The following is a 25,255-nucleotide window of genomic DNA, read 5'->3' as shown; positions in this document are numbered from 1 at the left end:
AATTAGTTGAATATGCGGATGCAGGTTATCTTTTAAATCCACACAAAGGTAGATCTCAAACTGGATACGTATTTACTTATGAAAATTCTGCTATATCATGGAGATCTGTCAAGCAAACACTATCTGCTACATCTTCAAATCACTCAGAGATTATTGCAATTCATGAGGCAGGTCGAGAATGTATTTAGCAAAAATTAGTGATTCAACATATTTAAGAAAAATGTGGTCTTCTTGTGATCAATGATAACCCAACAATTTTATATGAAGATAATGCTGCTTGTATTACTCAAATCGGAGGAGCATATATCAAATGTGACAGAACTAAATATATTTCACCTAAATTCTTTTATACCCATGAACTTCCGGAGAAATGTGAAATTAATGTCAAACAGATACGATCAAATGATAATCTGACAGATTTATTCACTGAGGCATTATCAACTGTAACATTTAAGAAGATTCTACAGAACATTGGAATGCAAAAACTAAAAACTTATTATTATACACTTTTTAAGATGAGTAAATATCTTGAAGACTTATGCTGATTGTACTTTTTTTCCTTTGCTAAGGTTTTGTCTAATTGAGTTTTCTTTTGCAAGACTTTAATAAGGCAATCATAAAGTACTTAACAATACACATGAATACTGTACTATTTTTCTTTCGTCATTGATTTTTTTCAACTGATTTTTTCCTTGGCAAGGTTTTAGCGATGCATATTCTTTATAGGTGGTCATCTAAGGAGAAGTGTTGTAAACCAACTTAACATCAAAACCTATATGCTTCTATATATACATGGGTTGTTTTGTACATATTAAGATTTTAGTGATAGAAATAATTTTGAGTGTTTGAATAACACTTTAAAGTTTTCTATTGTAATATCATTTCTCTTTTAATTTTATAACACACATTTTATTTTTATTTTTATTTTTTAATATTGGTCACTTGAGACAATCTTAAATCTTCACGTACGATTTGAATAAATGGTGTTGAGTGAAACGTACTTCAATTTTAGGTACGAATTAATACTTTTTATACCTTAATTTTTTTAAACTGGAAATCTATCTCATCTCATTTCATTTTATCTTATTTTCTTTCTAAACATCACTCAAATATAAATATTTTTTAATTTCAAATATTCAAAATTTTCATTTAATCATTACAATTTTTTTAAACTTCCAAACAAAATATAAAAAAAAAAATCCACATTTTCAAATTTTAAAATAAAAATAATATTAAAAATATTATATTTTAACACTATTTTTTATTTTATAATATTTTTATTTTGCTTTTCCAAAACTCAATAAAATATCATAATCAAATTATTTTACAAATATTTACAAATTATTTTATTACTATTTATAGATTGAGTTTACGTGCCACCTAGCTTTGACTGTTGAGCTTACCCTATAGTGCAAATTGTACATTTTAATTTTTTTCTTTTTTCTTTTTCACATTTATTAAACATCTCTAAATATTTTTTAAAAATAAAAAATACACAAATACACTAATAGTCATTTTCTTAATCATTAAAAAAAAATTAGATACATGAACTATTAAAACGAGAGAGCAAACTCATGGGACATACTATTATTTTCCTTATAAATTTTTCATTTCATTTGATTCCCCGCTTAAGATATAAAATAAAAAATGAGCAATAACTCATGGTAAAGACAATTTTCTCAACTTTTGAATTGGAATGAAATATAACCATCTTTTAAATCTTAAAAAAAAATGTGTATCTCAAAAATATTTTTTGAACTTTTCAAATTAAGTTGGTTACGCAATTCAGATAAAATATTTTGTTAAAAATTAAATAAAATATTATTATAAAATTTTAAAAAATTAAATCATTTATTATATTTTATATAAAAATTTAAAAAAATATAAAAATTATATAAAATAAAGTAATTTAATTTTATATTACCAACCCAACCATCTCCCGGTCTACCGAGGCGGCGAGGGCTCCAACTTTTTCCTTCATTAACTTTGTGAGAGAAAAGATCTGATCTGGTCGGATATTTTGTTATTGAAAGTCGGGGCAAGATATCGCACAATGGGGAATGAGCTACTTATCATTCATATATGTTATATTTTTCTTTATATTTTTAATTTTAATTTTAATTTTTTTAAATTAATTAAATTTTTTTTACTTATCAATGCCATTATTTCTATATTACATAGAGTGAGGAGTGCAAATAGAACTTTTTATTCCCAACTAAACAATAAAGAAATAGAAAAAGGAGCCAGCCTCCGCCATCACAATTGATTCTCTGGTAGATTCCCTGTTTATTCCTATTAAATTATTCCGCCTCATATTTCTTCCCCACGTCTTCTCCGCTCGGCTCCCAAGTGCCCATTTCTCCAAACAATTATTGGCAAAGAAATCCTTGCATAATCTTCGACCTCAGACCCAAAAACCATGACAACCCCAAACGGTGAAAGTTCTGTGGAGAGGTAAGGTTTCTGACTCTTTTTGTGCTTTGATGCGATCTTTCTTGGAAAATGGCAGCAAATATGATCTGGGTTGTTCTTATTCCTCATCAGTTATGCTACACGCTGCCATTGATGGACAAGTTTTAGGAGTCTTGTTACAATGCATTATCGAGTCCTTATATTTGGTAGCTGTTTCGTTTTTGCATTCTCCTGCATATCTTGTGGTACCGTATGTGTCATTTGATTGTTCTCGAGTCCATCACGTGATCTTTTGGTTTCTTTTTCGTTCTGGATATGATTGCGCTAATGCTAACGGGTAAGAAATTCCTGTAGTCTGGATATGGTTCTATTTTGTTTCATCAAAATCCAGAAATTTGTTATTTTGTGCATGTGAGATTTTACTTTCGATTTGTTTGAAATAGTGGGCTTGTTGAGAAATTTTTTTCGATCAAACGTGTTTTGTGGGAAGTGTTACTTGCGTATTCTCTTCATGCCATCCGCTTGAATTCAGTCGACAAAGGCCTGTCTTTCTTTTTTATACTGTTATTGTAAAATTCAGTCTTTCACTCTGTTAATGCTCATCATTGTTCTCATGCTATATATAGACGTGGATTAGTTTGCTCTGCTCGTGAATGTGTAAGGTCCCCGACGTAGTTGATTGCATATAAAATGCTGGCTACTAACTATGGTTAATACTCAACTGATGTTTTGCATAGTTGCTAAAATGTCAGGATTTAAATCTCCTTAATTGACCAACTTTATCATCATCATCTCTCGTTATTTTATTTTATTTTTTGAACTATTATGGAAAGTTACAGATTTACAGATTTATAGTTAGTAATACATTAATAGAGACTTTACCGGGTTCATGGATGAGTACAAGTATCTATATTCCTAAATATCTATGATAGCTGCTGATTGTTTATGCACAAAAGACAATTGTTAATTGTCAGTTGTGTTTGCATGGAAATTGGGGATATGTATTTCAAGTACTTAAGGGAACTGAAATGATTCAATTTTATTTTGAGTGACATCTTATTATCTTACATTTTGAGGTGTGGTAGTTTTCTTCCCGTGTGAATGTTCAACCATTAGATGGGAAGTCTTTGTAGGTTTTGTAGGTTGGGCAACTGAAAATTATAAGATGTTTAATATTAGCACTTCTCTGGCAATTGTTGACAAGTTTTATGCCTTGATAATATCATGTCTTCTGTATAAGGGTGTAGTTGTCTACCAAGCAGCATAATATTTTATTTTGAACGGCCATCCAATAGTTCCCCTGCAATACATGAAGATTAGTTGCTGGTTATTGCACTCTTGATAAGCTGTGCTTCCAATTATAGTAATTTTTTTTTTTTAAATTATTACAAAATGTCTCTGGTTTGTACTGTTTCCTAATCTTCATTTTGTGTAACCAGCAAAAGTTCTCTCGCTGCACTTGCTCCTCTTCAAGCAGTACTATTTGATGTAGATGGAACTTTATGTGATTCAGATCCACTCCACTATTATGCCTTCCGAGAAATGCTTCAAGAGGTAGACTTATTAAAACAGAGAAAGATTATCTCAAAAATATTGATATATCTATTCTCAAGTTTCTATATTTTGTAAATGACATTCTTTCATGCCAAAAAGGACATTGATTTATTCACAAGAAAAATTCAGGGAATATCTTAGTGTTCAAAAGGTGGGCTCATATATCTTTGGTTTGATTCCACTCTAGGAGTTTCCCTGGATTACTTGATTCACAATTTTGGTGGCTGAGGTTGTGAATCCAGGGTTTACTCTCCAGGGGTGGGTGCGAAGGGCCTTACCTTGATGAGGTTCCATGTCATTAAAAAATGCTCCTCCTTTGTATGAACTTAAAATCAGGACAAAATTCTCCATGACAAAAATGCCATTGCACATAGTTGTTTAACAAAGGTCATTTGTACCATTTAGACAATAATTACGGAGGATTAACAGAAATTGTGGTGGTCTACAGATTGGTTTTAATGGAGGAGTTCCAATTCCTGAGGAATTCTTTGTCGAGAATATTGCTGGCAAGCATAATGATGACATTGCTGCATTACTCTTCCCTGATGATGTTCCACAGGGCTTGAAGTTCGTAGATGATAAGGAAGCTATGTTTCGGAGGTACACTCTACTTCTCTAATTGGAGTTTCTTTCAAGCAGAAACGATATAATTTATTTGCTGAAACAACACAGATTGGCTGAAGAACAATTGAAGCCTGTGGATGGCCTATATAAAGTGAAAAAATGGATTGAAGATCGGGGGTTGAAACTGGCTGCAGTTACCAATGCTCCAAGACCAAATGCTGAACTCATGATTTCAAAGCTTGGTCTGTCAGATTTTTTTGATGCTCTTATTCTCGGAGGTGAATGCGAGCGTGCCAAGCCATACCCAGATCCCTACTTGAAGGCTCTTGAAATACTAAATGTATCAAAGGATCACACTTTTGTGTTCGAGGTCTGCTCTCTTCGCCGGTCATGTACTTTCAGAATTAATTCTATTGGGTGCTCCCAGTGATTTTGATTTCTTTTTCCTTTTTTCTGCTCTGCTAGGATTCTGTTTCAGGAATTAAGGCTGGAGTGGCAGCTGGGATGCCGGTTGTTGGTCTAACTACCAGAAATCCAGAACACTTTCTGATGGAAGCAAAGCCTGCCTTCCTTATCAAGGATTACGAAGACCCAAAATTATGGGCAGCTCTTGAAGAACTTGATAAGAAATGAGGTACTCCTATAGTTTCATCTTCAAATATTTATAAAAACCCTTGCCAAACCCAAAATAATTTCTGTTTTAGATGAGCCCTTTGGTCCTCCACCTTAAGCTGCTTTAACTGCAATCAATACATTATTGTTCGGTCAATGATAAATTTACAGTAACTTTTGACCTTAATGTCAATGAGGCTAATTGCCCCCATTTTTTGTGCTTGTATGGAGATATGATGTTGTCTTTTGACATGATATAGTGTGGACATGTATTGCTTTCTTTATGTGTTCTTGAAAACAAAACGAGGCCTACTCTGAAAAAGAAAGGGGGAAGGCTGGCATGTAGCAAGATGCTTTCTTTCTTTTTCTAGAGAACTTCAGAGAACAGAAGAAGAGGTTAACCAAGGCTGGAACCCTTGCAATTACGATGTATGTCTGAGCAGTTTTGGGTAATGTTTGCAGAAAGTAATTGCCATGCAAATTATATAATGCCCAATACTTTAATAGACCCTCAGTGCCATGCTGAGCTCTATAAGTAGAAAAACCATAATTGCGAGAATTGCAGATAGAAGCTAAAACATCGAATTTTTGTAGTATATTACTTCTTTCTTTGAAAGAAAATTTGAAACCTCTGGAAATGAGGTGCTTGGAATGTGAATTCTAGCGAGCCTGTCCCCTAAGGACCCCTCCCTTCTCTTGTTTTAAAGGATTAGTACAAATGCATGCAATTGATAGTTATACTCGGGCCAATATTCCCCCAACCAAAAAAAGAAAAGGATTTTTTTTTCCATGGAACGCACAATTGGCGACCAAGCAGACTACATTCTGAGCTCAAATGAGATTAGTTCAGCTTATATGAGTTTTGTTCATGAATTTAAATTGAGTCAAGTCAAGCTTATATAAGTTTAACTCATTTAATATTTAAACAAATATTAGTGTTTAGAACCAAGTATATATATACGAGCTGATTGACTCTATTCATTTACAGCCATAGATATTCATCTATAACAGTCATAGCTAGCAATTGTTAGTGTCATATATATCTTATGAGAAGTTCTTTTAGTAAAGGAAAATCCAGGATTTCAAGAAAATAAGAAGTTTTTTGACTTATTGTGTGATATCTCGACTCATAGAAGAAATGAAATTTCATATTTTACTTACGACAATAAAGTCGTTGGTAAATTGGTATTCAAATTTTAACTTTGATTAGTTCTTTTTATAACAGAATTCCACATATATCTTATGCTTTTTTCCTCAGCAGTTATGCTCATAATACTAAGGTCTCGTTTAAATAATGAGATGAGATAAGATAATTTATGAATAAACAGTAAAATAGTTTATGAATATGAAATAGTTTGAATTGAGATGTATTCTAGGATTTTGATAAATGAGAGATAGAAAAAGTTGAATAAAAATATTATAAAGTTAAAATATTATTATAATATTATTTTTGTTTTGATATTTGAAAAAGTTGGAACTATTTTTTGTATTTTGTTTGGAAGTTTGGAAAAAATATAATGATTAGGTAAGGATTAGATGAAAAAATTGAAGATTTAAAATTGAAAAGTATTTATATTTGTGATGTTTGAATATTAAGATAAGATGTGATAAAATGAGATGAGATATGAGACTTTTGCTATCTAAACCATACCTAAAAGTTATTCGAAGATTGACAACCTCTCTTCTAATTGCAAGAACTAGCCTAAGATGTCACCCCTCGTTGAATAATGATATTCATAAAGCTATTTTACAACAAATAAATGTGATAGCCTTGTTTATTCAAAAATATTTAACCTTTTTTTATTTGAATTTCAGATTTTATATAACCGCCCTATATTTAAAATAAAATTGTAAAAATAATTATAAAAAAGTTGCATGCACACCATTAACATACAGGTTAAGAACACCATTCCCTACCCTTTTTTTTTATTATTATTATTTTTTTTAATGAGTTTTCAAACCAAGCATATTGTGAAATATAATCAAAATCCCACACATCGGATGAAGGCGTCAAATTCTTCTACTAATTTGGTAATACATGGAATTGATTTAGGAAAATGAGCGAGATTTCATGATAAGGGAAAAGTTCTTATTCTTTATAACCATTAAAATAAACTCTAATTGTAACGTTAACTAATTTTTTTAAAAATATATAAGCTTAGGGTAGTGTGAGTTTTCCATAGGTCATTACAAATGGTATCGAAGTCAATCTCAACTAAAAGTTTGGGACTTGCGCCGTAGCACCTATGATTCGACCCTTTAGCGGAAATCCATTTTGTTGGGACATTTTTGTTTTATTCGGGTTATAGATTCATAGAATGATGTAACAACGGGGTTTTTTTAATAGAAGTATTACCTTTTATTGGCGTTTAGATCAAAGCTATAACTCAAGTTGGTCTTGAAGGAACGCCTACAGTTTCCCGAATTGATCCTAAGAAACTCCCTGGTGTATAAGATTGTTGCTACATATGGTGTAAAGGGAGCTTATAAATAATCTATTAACGGTTTTGATTGCAATGTAAAGAGCAAAAGCCATTCAGCAGAGGAAGTTATGAAAGAATGCCACGTGTTGAGTAGCAGCTGGACTCACATATTTTAAGCAAAAGAAGAAAACAGTACAGATACTTTCAAGAACCAATTAAGGAGGAAGAGGAGGGGTAAGCAAGTGGATGATGCATAATGCAATGTTACATAATTGAAAGAGATCATAATTCTCCTTTGTCAATGGTGGCACTTCACCTTTCTTCTCTGCAAACCCTTCCTCACACGTTGCCACTGCCTCCATAACCGTGCTCAACCACACCTTAGCAATCACATAATGCTCAGACACAAACGCTCCAATGGAGTCCACAATTGTCCTGACACTGCCCGAGTACAGTTCCAAGCAATTCTCTAAGCAAGCCAACGCAAAAGGATCAAAAGCTGTGCCATTCAACGACTTCTTTATGCCTGAAACTGTGTTGGTAGCATTTCTCAGAGCTAACTCCATTGCAATCAATGCTAGCCCGTGAAGATTTGTAACATGGCTGACCGGGATTACTTGAAGTGAGGTTAAACAGAAGATGTAGTCGACAGTGTAAGACTCATCGGCGCATGTTTTGCAGGTTTGGTTGATTATATCAACTGATGTTGCAGCAATGTTGGAGCCTTTTTGGTGAGGTATGATTACTAGGAAAATGTAGAGGCAGCAGAAAGAGAAGAAGGAGAAGTGAGAAAAGTGCCACATTTTGTATTGGAGGATAGTTTGTCAATTATCTAGCTTGCATGACAAACAGTGTATGAAATATACATATATAGGACATGGAGGTACTCCTGAATTTTATATAGGAAGATTCCTGGATAGTTACTACTATCTCTTTTCACCAGAAAACAAAAAATATGAATTTTAAGTTTTGTACTATATTGCAGACATTTCTTGGCTCATTAGAAATAATAATAATAATAAAAATAAACACATACACAAAGGATGAGGAGAATTGCCTGGAAAGCCATAAAGGAAAATGCCACTATTTCTTTCTTTGTTGGATATCTTTTGTTGTCGATAGGAAAAATGGGATCTTGGTTTCAAATCCTGCAGTCTGGGAAATAACAGGAAGAGGGATTGATGGTTTGGTAGATATGGCCCCAGGGGCTACATGCATGCATGCAACAATGCATTGTCGTTCATGTTTTACAGAACACATTCGTTCTTACAAATCTGGTCATATCAAAACATTGGGAAACTTGCTTATAAAGGTTTTGCAGTGGGAATACTGAATATATCTATGAATATATATATACACACACATACATATAAGTGGGTGTATGTATAGAGAACTTGTGAATGGGAAAGAAGCTTCCCAGAAAGTCACCATTGAAGTGGGCTTGTACAATTCCAGCAACTCAACTCGATAAAATGTACACAATAATCTTGTTCAAAGAAACTAAGGAGAAACCATCGAGTAAAAGTAGTACATACTCTTGCCCAATGTTACCCTTTATCTTTAATTTAATCATTCTTAGTTACACCAGCTGATATGACACGTTGTCTTATATGATTAGAGATGACAGAATTCAAAATGAAGAATATTTTATACATCGTGCAAGGGAATATATATTGGACTCCATTGTCCTTTGTTTCTCTTTATATGAAAGAATAAATGGATAATTGGGCTCCTTAGTCACGACTGAAATGAATCCCATTCATTAGCAGGTCAATTATGACTCTTATATCAAGGTCGAGTTACTGTACAAAATTTTGAGAACATTAGAATCCACCAACAAAGGAGGAGTCATTTCTTAAACTTGTGCATACATATATATATTCAAGGAGCTAGATTCACTTTCGACAAAACATTTTATATATATAGGAATCTTCCTAGTTTGCTGCCATTGGCTTTTCTTGTACCTAGATAAGACAAAACATCTCTCTTAAAGACTATTCCTTCTCTTCTACTATTGGGTCAAAAAACAAACTTACATGGCTTGAAGAGACTGCTTTCTTTGTTGAATATTTTGTTGATACAGGAATCAGGATGTTGTTTTTAGTGTAAGATGTATAGGTTCATCAAGACCTTCATGTACAGGAGGGGCCGGGGTTTGCAGCTTGAGGAAGCTACCTAGAAGTTCACCATTTGGAAGTATCCATTGAAGCGCTGTAAGGTAAAACAGAAGTAGATTTTGTCCTCGGAGTTTCCCCTTCTTGAACTTTCACACCACCGATGGCTTTCCGCCTTCTGTATCCCTTTTATTCGGGTTTTCCATCCTACCCTTTTTTCTCCAAATAATAAAAAAAAAATATTTCTTTTTAACAGTCTGGTATGACTTTGGGCTTGGAGGAACCCAAATTCTGTCATGTTTAACAACCCCTGGCTATGGCCCGTTCAGGACCCAATTATAGTTGAGCTAAAAGGGCCCAATCTCTATTAAAACGACTTGTAGCACAAGTTTTTTGCTTTTTTATTCACCAACCAGCTTGTAGCACATATATTTTATTTTAAAATTTTATCACGTACAAACAAAGGCACGTATTAATCTATATATCAATACTGATTCATTCATATTCAAAATTTAAATTAATATTTTTTAAAAAAAAATCTACTTTTTGATCAATTACATTAAATTGATAGATATATTAGTACGCAGTTATGATTGTAACTAAATTTTTCCTTTATTTTATTTTATGTTCTCCAAGGGCAATATAACAAGCCTATTTTCTGGATCAAAACAAGGCTGATTTGGAAAGAAAATGTTAGTTTAATCGGTTCCATCACATAAGTCAAAAGGAAAAGGCTCACCAATATTTTTTCCCTACAAAAATGCTAAATCTACCGAAATTGGGTAGGTGTCCCGATGCAATTTTTTTTTTTTTTTTTTTTACTTATAGATTAAGGAAGTATTTTTTAATGATGTTAATTTTTTTTAAAATATATTTAAAGATGTTAAAAAAGAAGAAGAAGAAGAAGAAGATGATGAAATACACTTAAAGGAACCAAATTTGGGTCCCAACCTGGTGGCTCTCTTTTTCCCTATACATATATGCCGTCTATGTCCAGAAGCACAATAAACCACGTCTCTCTCTCTCTCTCTCTCTCTCTCTCTCTCTCTCTCTCTCTCTCTCTCTCTCTCTCTCTCTCTCTCTCTCTATATATATATATATACACACACACACACACACACACACATACATACATACAAACACACACACACAACTTGTACAAACACAGGTTCAAAAGCAGTTGCTATACATTTATTAATACACACTCCCTTTAACGACCACCGAACAATATCACATCGATCACCTGCAGATTTACTACTATCAGGAACATATACGAGGAAAGGCTTTAATTATACACACGAGGAAAGAATTTAGCCAAATAGCAAGTTTGTTCTGTCAAAGAGACACAAATATGCAGCATGCATGAGCAGAGGTAAGAAATACTATACAAAAAATTCTGATGTCGAGCATCAATATATGTCTGTAAAATTCTGGCAATAAGAAAATTGGGGCTATCTATGATGCTTATAATGAAAGTTGTGGTATATATAGCATCACTCAGAAAAAAAGTAAAAGAATAAATAAATGTGATATGATAATCAAAGCATTAACATTGACAAACCTCTATCATATCCATTTCTGAGAAATATCCTATTAGTTTCACTTGAGAACCCTGCAAAAGATCATCAAAGCAAGTTATCACAAAGTTGACAGGCCAAATAAAACAAACAATCAACTAAACTGTCTGATCACCACCCACTTACGCATCATGTACAATCATAAGATGTCCATGGTCAACAAGGACTTGATGTAAGATGGGCATGAACTCGGGCATGCATCTATTAAACTCTTCGTCGACCTCTTCTGCTGTCAATTTTTTGCTTTCTAACTATACCACCACAAAACAATAATTCAAAAAACAGATATATAATTAGTTCAATTACAGACTATGTTGGATCAAGTATTTAACTTACATGTTGACTGAAATTGTCCTTAAGATGCACAATGACATTTCTGGCAAACCTCATAAAAGATATGGCAGACTGTTTATACATGAAATTTTTCCTTTGTTTACTTGACAAATGCTTCAATTCCTTATGGCGATCAAGCACCCCCTTAAATAGTTTAACCTTGTCCTTCCACTTGCATTTTTGGAGCTCATCATTTAGTGTCAACCTAAAGGACTTTTTTGCATTTCCAAAATACAAGAAAGTATGAGCAGACACCCTGTAGCACAATCTTTGTAAAGGGGATAGAAATATTGGATGATTTTCAATATTGAGCAACCTGAACCAGATCAGCAAAAGTTAGAGGTAGCTATTTCAGGTCATATATATGTATGTTTTTATGCATGTATATGTATACAAAGATGTTTCAAGCAGTCTATTCACATACCGGCTGGATTTTGAATCTTTTGATCTTGAAATATAGGTAAGAAACAACTTAAGTTCTGTTGGAATGTTTTGCTGTTTGCTCCCAAAGCAAGTCCTAACAACTTTGGCCAAGTGCTTATAATCCAAATGACCATCTTGCTTAGTCTTTGAGGCTGAGGCATCATTCACCATTCCTGTAATCTTTGCCCGACCATTTACAATCACAATATTTAATGTACTTAAATTTCGATGACATCTCTTTTTCACAGAGTGGAGATAATCAATGCCCCTCAGAACATCCCTACCCACATAAGGAAGAAGGAAACAAGTAAAACTCTAAAACTTGGTATCCAAGAAAACAAATAATCCAATTATTACCTAAGAATCTGAAGAAACTCTGGATTCAGATTTTTAACTTGATGATCAAAGAGAGAATTCTCTTGCAACCACTGCTCAAGACTTTGCTGGTAGTACTCCATTGCATAGCAAACTTGGTTGCTGTTCGGATAGAAACAATAAAGACTCTTCAACACAAATTCATTAGAGCATGCTGCTGCCAAAGTGAAGGATTCTCTACTTATTGAATTATCCCGAAGTGCAACATTATATACGACATCTCCTATGTTCTCTACATTGACATGATAAACTCCATCATGGATTCGTTTCACTACATCATGTTTCAGTCTTTGAATCATGAAACCACTAGTTTCTTCCCTTATGGTATGGCAGTGGCAACGAGAGTAGCATGCCCTTGGTTCCAGCAGTCGAATGAAATTTCCAGAACTCTTAACCTGTAATAATTATATAACTACAAAATTAAAAACAGTACTTTTATTTGCAGATATAGAATTGTAATACACACAAATGAATGCATAGAGTGCTGAGTATGATTAACTTGAAATGTATGCCCTAGTCTTTACTTATAATAGATGCCCATATTGGTGATTCCCATTTTATGAACTAAGACTAGCTCTCCTAGTTGATATGGGGTTGTTAGAAGGCATAACATCAAAAGAAAGTTAAATTTTAATCATCCATATCACTCAAAGGGGATTAGGCAATTGAGCAAAAGTCATTGTTAGTGATAGTAATTATTTGAAAGACATTATCTAGTTTGTAATTGCTTCACATATATGAAACTCACAATTTTATTAAATACTTCACAACTTAGATCGAGTAAAGCGTCCATCCCTGTCTGGAGAGCAAGAGCTACCAGAAGCCCAGTTACAACGGCAACCAAACAAAATACAAGTAGCTTGTTTAGAACCTACAGTTGATGAGTTTGTAATCGTTAGTCATAACAGAAATATATCCACACACGCACACACATTCAAATGTATATACGCAAAGTGAGAGATAGTGGGACAGTACATCACTATCGGAGTAGACAAAAGTGAAAGAACATATCACTATCAGAGACCCCAAAACGTTTACTGCCTCCTTAATTCTTGGCATTTCCTCATGCTTTGTTGGGTTCGAGAATGTCCTCTCTGCTCTGAGAAAACTTCTGCAGTTAAAGACAAAATTTAACAAATGCAGTCCTCATCGACTCATTTACTGCAGTGCCGAGTAAAGAAGTCGGTAAAACTTGACCTGCTACGGCTATTGATTGAAGTCGATCGGACAGTCCCTCGTCTGAGCCGCCATTTGAGTCTACAATGACCCACCTAACATTACAACATAGCATAAAATAAGTGCTCAAACACAGGGCCAACATCATTATTGATTAACTAATCTTGACAAACAACTTTTAACTTTTTGCTCATATCTTTACTGTTAGAAGGCATGATTGTAATTAGTGTAACCTGTGAGAGTATAAATGTCAATTGCATGTAGTGTATATATATAATGGTACATCAATGAATAAAGTAAGTATTTGTCCCATGTGTTTCTACATAGTATCAGAGCTCCCTATTGTCGGATTGTGGTAAGTGGTGTACTGTGGTTCATGCCGAAATCTGAGTTCGCCGTCATCTTCCGCGCATCCCTGTGGCTTCTCAATTCATCGGCGGCAGCCCGTAGTGTTTGAAGTTGTCTCCGGGGAGTTTCCGTTGTCGTCTCCGGTACTGGGTGACAGGGGTGAACTCGCTAACATTTTATGTGATTATTGGGACATTTTCCATCATCATCGACATTTTCTGTCGTCGGAAAAATTGAAGCCCCGAAGTGTTTGGTTGCAGGTATAGGCTATCCAAAACCTGGAGTAAGAGTTTATTCCTATCCAGAATAATACCTGTTTGGTAACGCAGATAAGGTAATACCTAGATATCTTATTCTTGGTTAGGATAACCTAATCTGTGTTCTTAAGGACAGCAACAAGCCGAAATCGATACAAACCCAATACGAGTCGATACCGGCTGATACAGGCCCGATTCCGAGCCAATACGTGCCTGTTTCAATCGACACAGACCTATTTAGTCTGATACAGAGCCGAAATTTTGTTATTCAGGTTGATTTTTCAGGTAATTGAGTTGGGTTTCTAGTTTCCAGATCATATTCCCCCTCTTTCATACATATTTCATATTCTATGTGAATTTTCTATCTCCAAGTATAATTGTGATATTTTTCTGAGCCTATGGCAACTAAATTTGAGTCATAGTCACTTGCACCAAACTTTAATATGCCTACGACTTCCGTGAAATTGGATGGAAAGAACTATACATTATGGTCAAAATCTGCTACAATATTTTTGAAAGGCAAGGGACTTTCTAGCCACTTGGTTGATCCAAACCTGACTCAAATAACTCTACATTTGCTCAATGGGAGCAAGAGGATGCTCAAATCTTGTCTTTGATGTTGACCAGTATTGAGACTAATATTTGCTTTAGTTTGATCCATTTTGACACTACCCAGAGGTGTGAAGCCATCTCAAACATATGTATTTGGGTGCTAGGAACACAATATGAGCTATGTAAGTAGTTCTTTGGATTAGAATAAGGTACTTTGCGCCTGGAAGAGTATTATTCTCAAGTGATGAGCATATGTGAAGAACTCAAGATGTATCAACCTATCACTTCTGATGTTTCACATATGCTACAACAATGTGAAAAGTTTAATGTTGTTTGGTTTCTTGTTGGTTTAAAACCTGAATACGAGTTAATGTGTTCTCAAATTTTGGCAAGTCCACAACTTCCTTTATTTCCTAATGTGTTCTTCTAACTTCAACGTACCACGTTATTTGGGCAAGGATCTCAATTGTCTTCTGACCCCGATTAGTGAGAGATCCACTTTGACTGCCTCTTATGTTTGCTCCTAGCGGGCATGGAAGCCAAGGTGGTAGAGGTACACGTGGGGGACGTGATACCAAAGGTAATCGCACTCAAGGTCGAGAGCCTCATAAGTGCACTCATTGTGGTCGCACTAACCATTCAGTGGACTATTTTTGGGATCTACATGGTAGACTATTTGAGTCTGCTAATCAGGCCATTTTCCAATATGCTACATCACAATCAACAAGCTCCAACCCAACTCCAGATATGATTAGTATATCGAAGGATGAGTATGAGCAGTTTTTGGGTCGCACATGGGCTTCATCTTCCACCTACTCTTACCCACTCAGGTATAACATCCTCATGTCTTGTCTCATCCATTCAAGATCCATGGATCATTAATTTAGGAGCTAATGAATATCTGACTAGTTTGTCTTCTACCTTATCTAAGCTAAATACTGTAACATCTCTAAAAAGTGTCACTCTTGATAATGGTTTTCTTGCTAAAGTTACAGACATTGGATCCATTAAACTCACTGACTATATATCCTTATCGTCTATTCTATATGCTCCTAGTTTTTCTTTAATTTGTTGTCTATTAGTAAGATTACTCAAAATCTTCAATATTCAATGACCTTTTATCCCTCTTCATGTATTTTTCAGGATCTCAAGACGGGAAACAAGATTAGTACAAGGCATGAAGCTGGTAGTCTATATTATCTTGATGTTCAATAGTCACCCATTCGAGCCCTTACATCCCCCTCATCATCTGTTGAAGGATTGCTATGAAAAATGAAATGGATGTCCTTCACCATAACGGGACATGGGATTTTGTTCCACTACTACTGGTTAAACAATCCGTTGGCTATAAATGGGTATATACAATCAAATTTCATCCTGATGGTACTTTAGAACGTATGAAAGCCCACTTGGTTGCAAAGGGCTACACTCAAACCTATGGCATTGATTACGAGAAGACCTTATCCCTAGTTGCCAAAATCTCTTTTGTTCGAGTGTTGATCTCTCTTGCTACTAATTTAGATTAACCCTTATTTAAGTTGGATGCTAAAAATGTATTTCCACATGGCAACTTGCATGAGGAAATTTATATGAAGCAACCATCTGGATTTGTTGTTCAGGGAGAGTATCAAGGTACTTTATGCAAGTTAAAGAAGGCATTATATGGTTTGAAACAATCTCCTCAAGCATGGTTTGGGAGGTTCTCTGATGCTGTATTGGCATTTAGTCTTCGTAGATGCGGAATAGACCACTCAGTATTTCACTTACATAGTGATGCAAGTTACATTTTGTTGGTTGTATATGTGGATGACATTGTAATTATTGGGAGCGACTCTACTGGAATTGCTAGACTAAAATAGTTTATACATGATCAGTTTTAGACAAAATACTTGGGTAAGCTTAGATATTTCAATGGAATTGAAGTCAGTATATCTAAAAAGGGTATCAAACCTATCTCAGATGAAATATGTACTCGACCTTCTGGAAGAACTAGCATGTTAGGTGCACGACCTATTGACACTGCCTATGGACCCAAATCATACATTCTTGAAAGAGGAATGAGAGTTTTTAGGAAATCCAGGTAGGTATCAAAAACTTGTTGAGAAATTAAATTATCTCACTATCACTAGACTAGGCATATCTTATGCAGTAAGTGTACTGATTCTGTTTCTATAAATGCCAAGGGTCTCCCATTGGGATGCTGTAATTCATATTCTTCGTTATCTTAAGCGAGCTCCTAGTCTTGGATTGTTGTATTGACCAAATGGACATCTCAAAGCTGAAACCTTTTTAGATGCTAATTGAGCAAGATCTCCTTCAGATAGAAGATCTACTACTAGATATTGTACCTTTGTGGGAGGTAACTTGGTTACATGGAAGAGTATGAAATAAGCAATAGTAGCTCGATCTAGAGCAAAAGCCAAATATGACTCACACTACTAGTGAACTGACATGGCTGCAACACTTCCTCCAAGAGATTCGGTTCCTTCAGCTATTTTGGGATAATCAAGCTGAAGTGCATATTGCCTCTAATCCTATGTTCCATGAACGGACTAAACACATAGAGATTAATTGTCACTTCATTCGCAATAAGATACTAAGTGGTGACATTTCTACACCTTTTGTGAAGTTTGCTGATCAGCCCGTGGATATGTTTACTAAGTCATTGTGTTGTAGTCGTTTAAACCTTATTTGTTTCAAACTGGGTTTATATAATATATATGCCCCAGCTTGAGAGGGAGTGTTAGAGGGCATGGTTATAATTAGTGTAACCTGTGAGGGTATAAATGTCAATTGTATGTAGTGTATATATATATGATGATACATCAATGAATATAGTAAGTATTTGTCCCATGTGTTTCTACATAAAGTTTATATAAACATATATTAATGATTATATTTATATATGAATTTAAGTAAAATATATAGTATTATGAACATGATACCTTCTAATCTTTTCAAATATTAATAAATATTTTAACTATAAATATAGAGAAAATACTATAAACAGTAATAAATACAAAGTTATTCTAGTTTATACAAGCTTATTTGAATCCAGCTAAGTTTTATACAAGTAGTATTGTTTAATAATCAATCATAATTTTGTGATCACTAATGACTCATTTAATAAACAAATCGACAAACTCGAATTTTACTGAGTTAATCTCGAGCGGCTTGTTGAATAGTCATGTTTATATACAGCCCTATATATAAATCAAATTTATCATATTAACCTACCATTTGCGAACCTCTGCTACCAACTTCTCATTCACGCTTCTCTATTTGAAGTTCAAAGAAATCTTCTATATTGATTTCCTGGACCACTCTGCATACGCCTCTCTGTTCGAGATTGATATCAACACATACTATCCTTAGATTTTAAAGTACCTAGATTTAGGACAATTAAATATCAAATCTAATTTATAAAATTAAGATTATATCAAAGTATTGCTTGATACCGAAGTGCCAGCCTAAAAAATAATAATCTCTCCTTTGACAATTCAGAGAGAAAAAAAAAAATTACAAAATCTTTCACGAGTCAAAACAACAAACTCTCTCTCTCTCTCTCTCTCTCTCTCTCTCTCTCTCTCTCTAAATATATATATATATATATATATATACCCAAAACTCATTTCAGTCTATTAAGCCAGAAGTAGACTTAAACTAAGTTTTGAATCGTGAATGAAACACGTTCTTAAGAAATGTAAGCATGAAAACATTAAATGCATAAAGAACTATAACATTAGACATACTCTCAAGACAAATAAAATTCGTTAGATCCAAAAATGATCAGCATGCTCAAAAGCTAATGCATGTAGTAGCGTAACGTCAAGTGATAAAAAACATATATACAATAACCACAAAAATATAGAATGTCATAACATCAACCACGAAACTATCAAATTACTCTCGTGATAAAGGGGCGCCAATGGATTGAGCGTTACCTATAAACTTAAATGGATGTTCCAAAATAAGGATGATATATATAGTAATGTATGACGAATATGATTACGTCCAGACTCACATACAAAACAACATGACTTTAGACTGATGTTTAAAGATAAAGATTTTTAAAATGAACTTCTCCCTCAACATGTAATCAACAGTAGAGTTTGCACAAAAGAAACATGATAAATACACTACTCTTAATTTGTTCAAAGTTTTTACTAAATGAACAGAGACATAAAATTAAAATCAGATGCCATAAGTGAGATCTGATTATGAATAGAAACATTTTATCATTTTCAGTTACGCTAATTTACTTATTATATTTCAAGTAATTTTTTATTTAAGTGGTTGGTTCAAACAGCTACTTAAAAATATATCACTTAGCCAGTGTAAATCAAATAATAAATTAAATATGAAAAGGATCATTGTTCTTATAAATTATATAAGCTTCGTAGTACAATGAAAAATTCAGGATACTCACAATGTTACGAGACATTTCACGGCTTAATTCAAGAATAGTATCCCTCCAGAGCCAAACAAGAACCACCAGAAGCATAGTTACCACCACTACCACGCAGAAATCTAGTATCTCATACAGTGTTTCAGTTAGAACCTACAGTGGATCGCCAAATAATCATGTCAGCTCATTACCAGAGCAAATAAAACACAAACAGATTTACTCAAAGACAGGGATACAGAGACAGCACATCGATGTCGGAGTAGACATAAGCGAAAGCCCAGATCACTGTCAGAGCAACCAGCAAATTGAGTGCCTCCCCTCCTCCCTGCATTTTTCTCAGTTTTTTTTAATCTTTCAGCTCGAGAAAATCCTCTCAGCTCCGAGAAAACTTCTCTAATTAAAGTTTAAACCCAAAAGAGTCAAGAAATGCTGAAACCTCTATCATTTCCAGTGCTGTCAGCATGGTTGATTCTGGGCGTTGGTGGGCGCCCCTTATAGTTATTAAAGCCGGAGACTTGACCTGCTGCAGCAGCAGTGCAGGGAGTCTTTTGAGCCGCCCATTGGGTCCCCCATGAGAGCATGGCCTGAAATAAATTATAAAGATAAAAGGAACATGTTCATCATCCATGAATGGACTCGCCACCTTGTACCGTTCGAATATAATAAGAAAAAGTTATAACATCCTATAGGATAGCTATGATGCTCGAGGTAAAAAAAGAATAAAGGAGAAGGAAGTCAAGAGAACGAAGGAAAAGCAAAAAAGGTCGATTTTTCTTTTCTTTCCTTTTTTTTTTTCTTTTTTTTTAATTTTTAAAAAATTTTTCTTTTACTTAATAATTAAGCAAATAAATATTACTAAAATTATATATTTTTTAAATATTTTTTAATAACTAAAGATGTTAAAAAAATATTTAAAAATAATAATAAAAAAATAAATATACTACAAGTAGTAAAATAGTGATAAAAGAGTGGTAAGTATATCATTATTTTTTAAAAATTTTCTTTTACTTAATGATTAAGTAAGTAACTATTACTAAAATTATATATTTTTTAAATTTTTTCTTAATGGTTAAGGATGTTAAAAAAATATTTAAAAAAAAATAATAAAAAAATAAATATATTACAAATGATAAAATAATAATAAAAAAATAATAAATATATCATTATCCGTAGTGGAATTTGGTTTGTGATTTGACAAAACGATTAAATAAAAATTTTGCTATACCTTTCTGTAATAGATCTCTCAAACGAAAGTTAGATAAAGAATTCGTTAGTCAGATTGTTTGACCGAACGTAAAATAGAAAATTCGATCGAACAAATAATTTAAAATTATCACTTTAGAGTTTTCACCGTGCCACACACGCGCGCATATATATACATATATATAATAAAAGCACATAATGTGGGGTTTGGAGGATATGTTTGAAATTATAGTAAAAAATATTACTTTTAATTTGAGGTTTATAATTTAGAGTTTAACGTAATAAACTCTATTATTAAAAAGTTATTTATTGTTTGGGATCTATATGTCTAAAATATTTTCAAACATATTAGATTTACTTATAAATAAATTAAAAAAATATTTTTTGTGATAGAAATTACATAAAAGGGTATATACTTGATAAAAATCAAATATTATAATAAAATAATAACAAAAACAGTCTAATAGATTTTTCAATAATTATAATAAAAAAGAAAATCTCTTCAATGATGCATAAGTGATAGGAGAAGAATGAAAAATATTGATGGACAAAGTCTTGAGTAGATTATACAAGAATAATGAAAAATATAGATAGACAAAATTATAATAGTGTTAAAATGATAAGGGTCATTTTCTAATGTACATATCACGGTAAAATAGGGATTTTTTCTGAAGTGCTTCTAACAAAAATAACCACTTTGATGCTCTTGTTGAAACGAAATTTTCTATTTTTTTTAGAAGTATTTTGATGTAAAACTATCAAACAGATAAATTTTATCATTTAAGCACTTTAAACCGTTCTATCACACTTTTTACACCTCCCACCGCAATCCCAAACAAGCTCAAAGTATAAGTTGTGATTGGATAGTGAGGTAATATCAAATATTCTGTAAATAATAATGAAAAAGTAATGATAAAATATTAAATAGTAGTAGAATGTAATAAAAAATAGGTAAAAATAATGAATAGTAGTGAAGTATTTTTAAGCATCGTTTGATTACACAGTTCAGATGAGATGAGATGAAATATTTTGATAAAAATTGAATAAAATATTATTATAATATAATTTTTTAATCTTAATTTTATTTCAAAATTTAAAAAAATTAAATTATTTATTATATTTTACATGAATATTTATAAAATTATAATAATTATATGAGATAAAATAATTTATATTTAAATATCCAAACCAATCCTTAAAATATTCAAATACCTAAACTAGAGAAAGCAAGAACTCCTTAGGAGAAGGAAAAGCGTCCTTAGAAGGAAAGCTGCTATAAAGTGAGGGACTGATTGTGAGAAGAAAGAAATGTTGTATTTTCAGAGTGTATTGTTAACTTCTCTCTAATAAAATCCTTATAACTTTGTGGACAGACATATTACAGAACTAGGTAGTAAACTTTGTATCGTATGATTATTTTCTTTCATTTTCTTCACTATTCTCGCGTTATGGTTTCCCCAACATCCATGTTTCCAGATCTCATGTTTAATAACCACTTCATTACAGTGCAGTTATGCCCTATATTCGAATAAACATCTTCTCATGACATTTAGTACAACGAAAAATTAAACTATGCTGTCTAAATTTATCAGTTCAATTTGACTGCTCATATATTTTATTTTATTTTTTTAAAATAAGTTTTATTTAATAATTAAGAAATTGACTATTAGTGTATTGATTTTTTAAAATGTTTAAAAATATTTAATAAAAAAATGCAATTTACACTAGGGGTCACATACCAAGTGGACAAACTTGGATGGAATAGTAACACTATCCTTGAAAAAAAATTAAAAATTTCATGTGAGTTTCAGATTTATCCACTTTTGTAAAAAAAGTATGCAAAACTTGCGTACTTTAAGACTGCAAATATTATTTCCTATATATTATTTCGATTATTCGTTTTTTAATCCACTAAATTTTATAAATAAACACTCGTTGTTATTTAAATGAAATAAATACAATCCATTTCAAATAAACTAAAAGCATGAATTATCATTTAACTGTAATATAAACCATACTATTAAAAATAAAAACAATAATAACAGTAATAAGAATATCTTCCAACAAATACTTTGAGAGGGAACTATATATATAGTTATCTGTAATGTGTGAATTTAATTAATAATAATGACATTATTATTGTTATTAATTTTAATAAATTTATTTAAATATTTACTCATCTAAAATAATGTAAATATATAAAGTTCTGCGTTTAAAAGTGCAATTACCCATTTGAGATGATTTCTGGATGTTTTGGTTAAAATTAGATATAGATTATTACATGGAATATTTGGAGAATCAGATAAGATGAGAATTTTATAAATAATACTAAAATCATTTGTGAATAGTAATAAGATAGTAATTTGAGTTAAGTATTTATTGGATTTTGAAAAATTAGAGAACAAAGTTGAATAAGAAATATTATAAATTTAAAATATTGTTAAAATATAATTTTTTTAATATAATTTTTGTTTTGAAATTTAAAAAAGTTAAATTATATATTTTTTTTTGTAATTTGAAATTTTAAAAAGTTATAATAATTAATTTAAAAAATAATTAATGAATAATTTAAATGTATTTATATTTAAATACCATTTAAAAAAAATGAGATAAGATGATATGTAATTAAAATTATTTCAAAGATCTCGTTAATCAACTTTTTGTATCCCACTTGGCACTGAGAGTAGTCCTCATTTTCCTTCGGAGTCCTTCAATTGAGGAGTTTGATTATTTTATTAATTGTTTTGAATATTTAAAAGAAAATTCACAATATTTATTTAATTTTAAATTAAATAAATAAATAAAAGGGTGAAATCGGACTCATTATCGGATCATTTTCCGGAGAAGCATTTCTCTTTGGGGAGAGAGAGAAGCACCTGTGGGAGTATGGGTTGCGTCAGCTGGGCATGCGAAATCACACATCATACTTAACAAGTAGGTCAAGAGCAGGGCCGCTTGAAAAAACAAAATAATAATAAAAAATAAAATAAAAAATAAAAAAATTGAAGAGTAGGGCCTCTATTTTCACCGAAAGTTAGGTCTGGTGATCTCAATAATTTCATTTTTTTTAATTTAGATATTAAAAAAATTATTTTTTAATAATATTTTATTTTTTAAAATATATATATAAATAGAAATAAATAAATAATATTTTTATTATTGTCGAGAGACGTCTCATGCGCCTCAACTTTTTGTAGGAATTTTGGATGCTATAATTATTTGGAAAATATTAGTTTATTAATAAAATATTTTTTAATTATATATATATATATTTTTTAATTTCGTCAGTTTAAACTTAAAAAATAATAACATTTTACTAAAGATAATATTTTATTTAGAATTGAATAAAAGTTTTAAAATAAAAAATATATGGCAATCTCTCTCATTTAATGGCGATGTGATTTATATCACATTAATAGATAGATTTACAATCTAATGTATGACATTAAGTCATTTTAATTCATAACTTTATTTTTATAAAATTTCTTGTTAAAACATTTATTATTTTAAAAATAGTATTAAAATTATATTTTATAATATTTTAATTTTATAATATTTTTATTTAATTTTCTCTCTTTCATTTTTCAAAACCTCATAAAATATTTTAATTTAAACTATTGCTAACTCATATGATCTCAATTCATATATTTCACTACTATTCAATATTTACAAACCATTCTAACTTATTTCATGATCTCAAGTCACTATCCCAACCAAGCCTTATAAATGATAAATGCTTTAGTTAGAATGACATAAAAGTAAATTTATGAACATACGTGTTTTAATATAAAACATTAGATTGCAAAACTACTTTTATTATAAAATAAATCTAAAATAACATATGAAACTATCTCTATGCAGAGGCGACTTTTTCAACTTCTGAAATCTTAATTTCTTCTATTGCATTAAGAACATTGTAAGATTATGAGAAACTGTAAATTCACCAAATATAGTGGATCTCACCCCCAAATCATTCATGGATGTAAAATTTCATACCAAACCATATAAATCTTTATATCTATTTCTTTATTTACATTATTTTAGCTTCACTTAAACATCACTGCATGAGGAACACTAATTAATATGCATCTTAAAGCCATCTTCCGCATCCAATAATAATAATGTCGCAAAAATATTGACAATTTGTGAAATTTTATATCTCCACAAATAGTCTATGTTGTTGTCACAAATATATATAAACCATGGTTAATTATTGCCACTAGAATTTTTTCTGGCTATTTTCTCTTGCCAGAACATCTTAGTTATAATACTTAGTTTTGGTTAGAAAATCTTATTTGCAACGAATATACCTTGGGAAATAAATATTTGAGATGGTAAAATTGATGCAAATAATAAATTGCGACCAAAAAGTCATATTTTCTACCGTTTTGTCAATATTTATGACGAAATAATTTTGCCGCAAAAGCCTATGAAACTAAAAAACAAATCTTACAAATGAATATAAAAGAAATTTCATTTGTAAGATTTTTTTTACTTTTAGTAAAGGAAAGTACACGATAACAAACATAAAAAATTAGAAACAATTTTAAAATTAGTAATTAAATAGAAAAAATACATCAAATTACTAAAAAAACATCCCCAACTTGGGGGTTGATATTTTCTCTACAGACATACAATTACATCTAGATTAAAGTTTGAAAAGCTTCAAGCAAACTTTTTTTCTTGAAAGGTCACGATTTCCCATGAAAGGAATGGGGCTCTATCTTCTAATTCTTTCTTTAAAGTTTCTGAGAAGACGATATTTTCCTGAGTTAGGCAGATGTTAGACGAATTTGGATCCAAGAAACGTACAACTCGTTGAATAAGGATATTCATAAAGATATTTTATAACAAATATCACCCTTCGTTGAATAATGATATTCATAAAGCTAGTTTACAACAAATAAATGTGATAGTGTTGTTT

At 31.8% G+C, this 25,255-nt stretch overlaps 3 protein-coding genes across 3 annotated transcripts; 1 reads left to right on the top strand and 2 right to left on the bottom strand.

Moving 5' to 3' along the window:
• Positions 1 to 2,221: 2,221 nt before the first annotated feature.
• LOC122280442 (haloacid dehalogenase-like hydrolase domain-containing protein Sgpp) lies at positions 2,222 to 5,353 on the top strand. Its single transcript, XM_043091342.1, has 5 exons — positions 2,222 to 2,454; positions 3,852 to 3,966; positions 4,415 to 4,566; positions 4,639 to 4,900; positions 4,996 to 5,353. The coding sequence occupies exons 1-5, from the start codon at positions 2,420 to 2,422 to the stop codon at positions 5,161 to 5,163; spliced, it is 732 nt and encodes a 243-aa protein (XP_042947276.1). The 5' UTR covers positions 2,222 to 2,419; the 3' UTR covers positions 5,164 to 5,353.
• A 2,338-nt stretch (positions 5,354 to 7,691) lies between these two features.
• Positions 7,692 to 9,977, bottom strand: LOC122282353 (putative invertase inhibitor). The gene is made up of 4 exons (XM_043094311.1): positions 9,964 to 9,977; positions 9,602 to 9,622; positions 8,602 to 8,720; positions 7,692 to 8,310 (listed from the first exon to the last, which is right to left on the bottom strand). The coding sequence occupies exons 1-4, from the start codon at positions 9,975 to 9,977 to the stop codon at positions 7,781 to 7,783; spliced, it is 684 nt and encodes a 227-aa protein (XP_042950245.1). The 3' UTR covers positions 7,692 to 7,780.
• A 598-nt stretch (positions 9,978 to 10,575) lies between these two features.
• On the bottom strand, positions 10,576 to 19,775 carry LOC122280474. The gene is made up of 12 exons (XM_043091376.1): positions 19,565 to 19,775; positions 19,376 to 19,453; positions 19,150 to 19,281; positions 13,585 to 13,658; positions 13,363 to 13,498; positions 13,136 to 13,258; positions 12,370 to 12,782; positions 12,014 to 12,292; positions 11,593 to 11,905; positions 11,383 to 11,507; positions 11,241 to 11,291; positions 10,576 to 10,922 (listed from the first exon to the last, which is right to left on the bottom strand). The coding sequence occupies exons 1-11, from the start codon at positions 19,754 to 19,756 to the stop codon at positions 11,279 to 11,281; spliced, it is 1,878 nt and encodes a 625-aa protein (XP_042947310.1). The 5' UTR covers positions 19,757 to 19,775; the 3' UTR covers positions 10,576 to 10,922; positions 11,241 to 11,278.
• Between the last annotated feature and the right edge of the window lie 5,480 nt (positions 19,776 to 25,255).

This window comes from Carya illinoinensis, chromosome 11 (genome assembly GCF_018687715.1).
Source record: "Carya illinoinensis cultivar Pawnee chromosome 11, C.illinoinensisPawnee_v1, whole genome shotgun sequence".
Classification (NCBI taxonomy): domain Eukaryota; kingdom Viridiplantae; phylum Streptophyta; class Magnoliopsida; order Fagales; family Juglandaceae; genus Carya; species Carya illinoinensis.
This window is presented reverse-complemented; position numbering and strand designations above follow the sequence as displayed.

What these genes read in the sequence shown, in the direction of transcription:
- LOC122280474 (XM_043091376.1), bottom strand. Translation starts at nt 19,756, where the DNA reads ATGGATGATGAACATGTTCCTTTTATCTTTATAATTTATTTCAGGCCA. An exon ending in GTGAAATGTCTCGTAACATT is followed by an intron (nt 13,659 to 19,149) that starts GTGAGTATCCTG and finishes TTGTAATGTTAG; the next exon opens with GTGGGTCATTGTAGACTCAA. An exon ending in TTGTCTACTCCGATAGTGAT is followed by an intron (nt 13,259 to 13,362) that starts GTACTGTCCCAC and finishes CATCAACTGTAG; the next exon opens with GTTCTAAACAAGCTACTTGT.
- LOC122280442 (XM_043091342.1), top strand. Translation starts at nt 2,420, where the DNA reads ATGACAACCCCAAACGGTGAAAGTTCTGTGGAGAG. An exon ending in TCCGAGAAATGCTTCAAGAG is followed by an intron (nt 3,967 to 4,414) that starts GTAGACTTATTA and finishes GGTGGTCTACAG; the next exon opens with ATTGGTTTTAATGGAGGAGT. An exon ending in ATCACACTTTTGTGTTCGAG is followed by an intron (nt 4,901 to 4,995) that starts GTCTGCTCTCTT and finishes CTGCTCTGCTAG; the next exon opens with GATTCTGTTTCAGGAATTAA.
- LOC122282353 (XM_043094311.1), bottom strand. An exon ending in AAGCAGTCTCTTCAAGCCAT is followed by an intron (nt 8,721 to 9,601) that starts GTAAGTTTGTTT and finishes GTTATTTCCCAG; the next exon opens with ACTGCAGGATTTGAAACCAA. An exon ending in CAATTCTCCTCATCCTTTGT is followed by an intron (nt 8,311 to 8,601) that starts GTATGTGTTTAT and finishes ACATTTTCCTAG; the next exon opens with TAATCATACCTCACCAAAAA.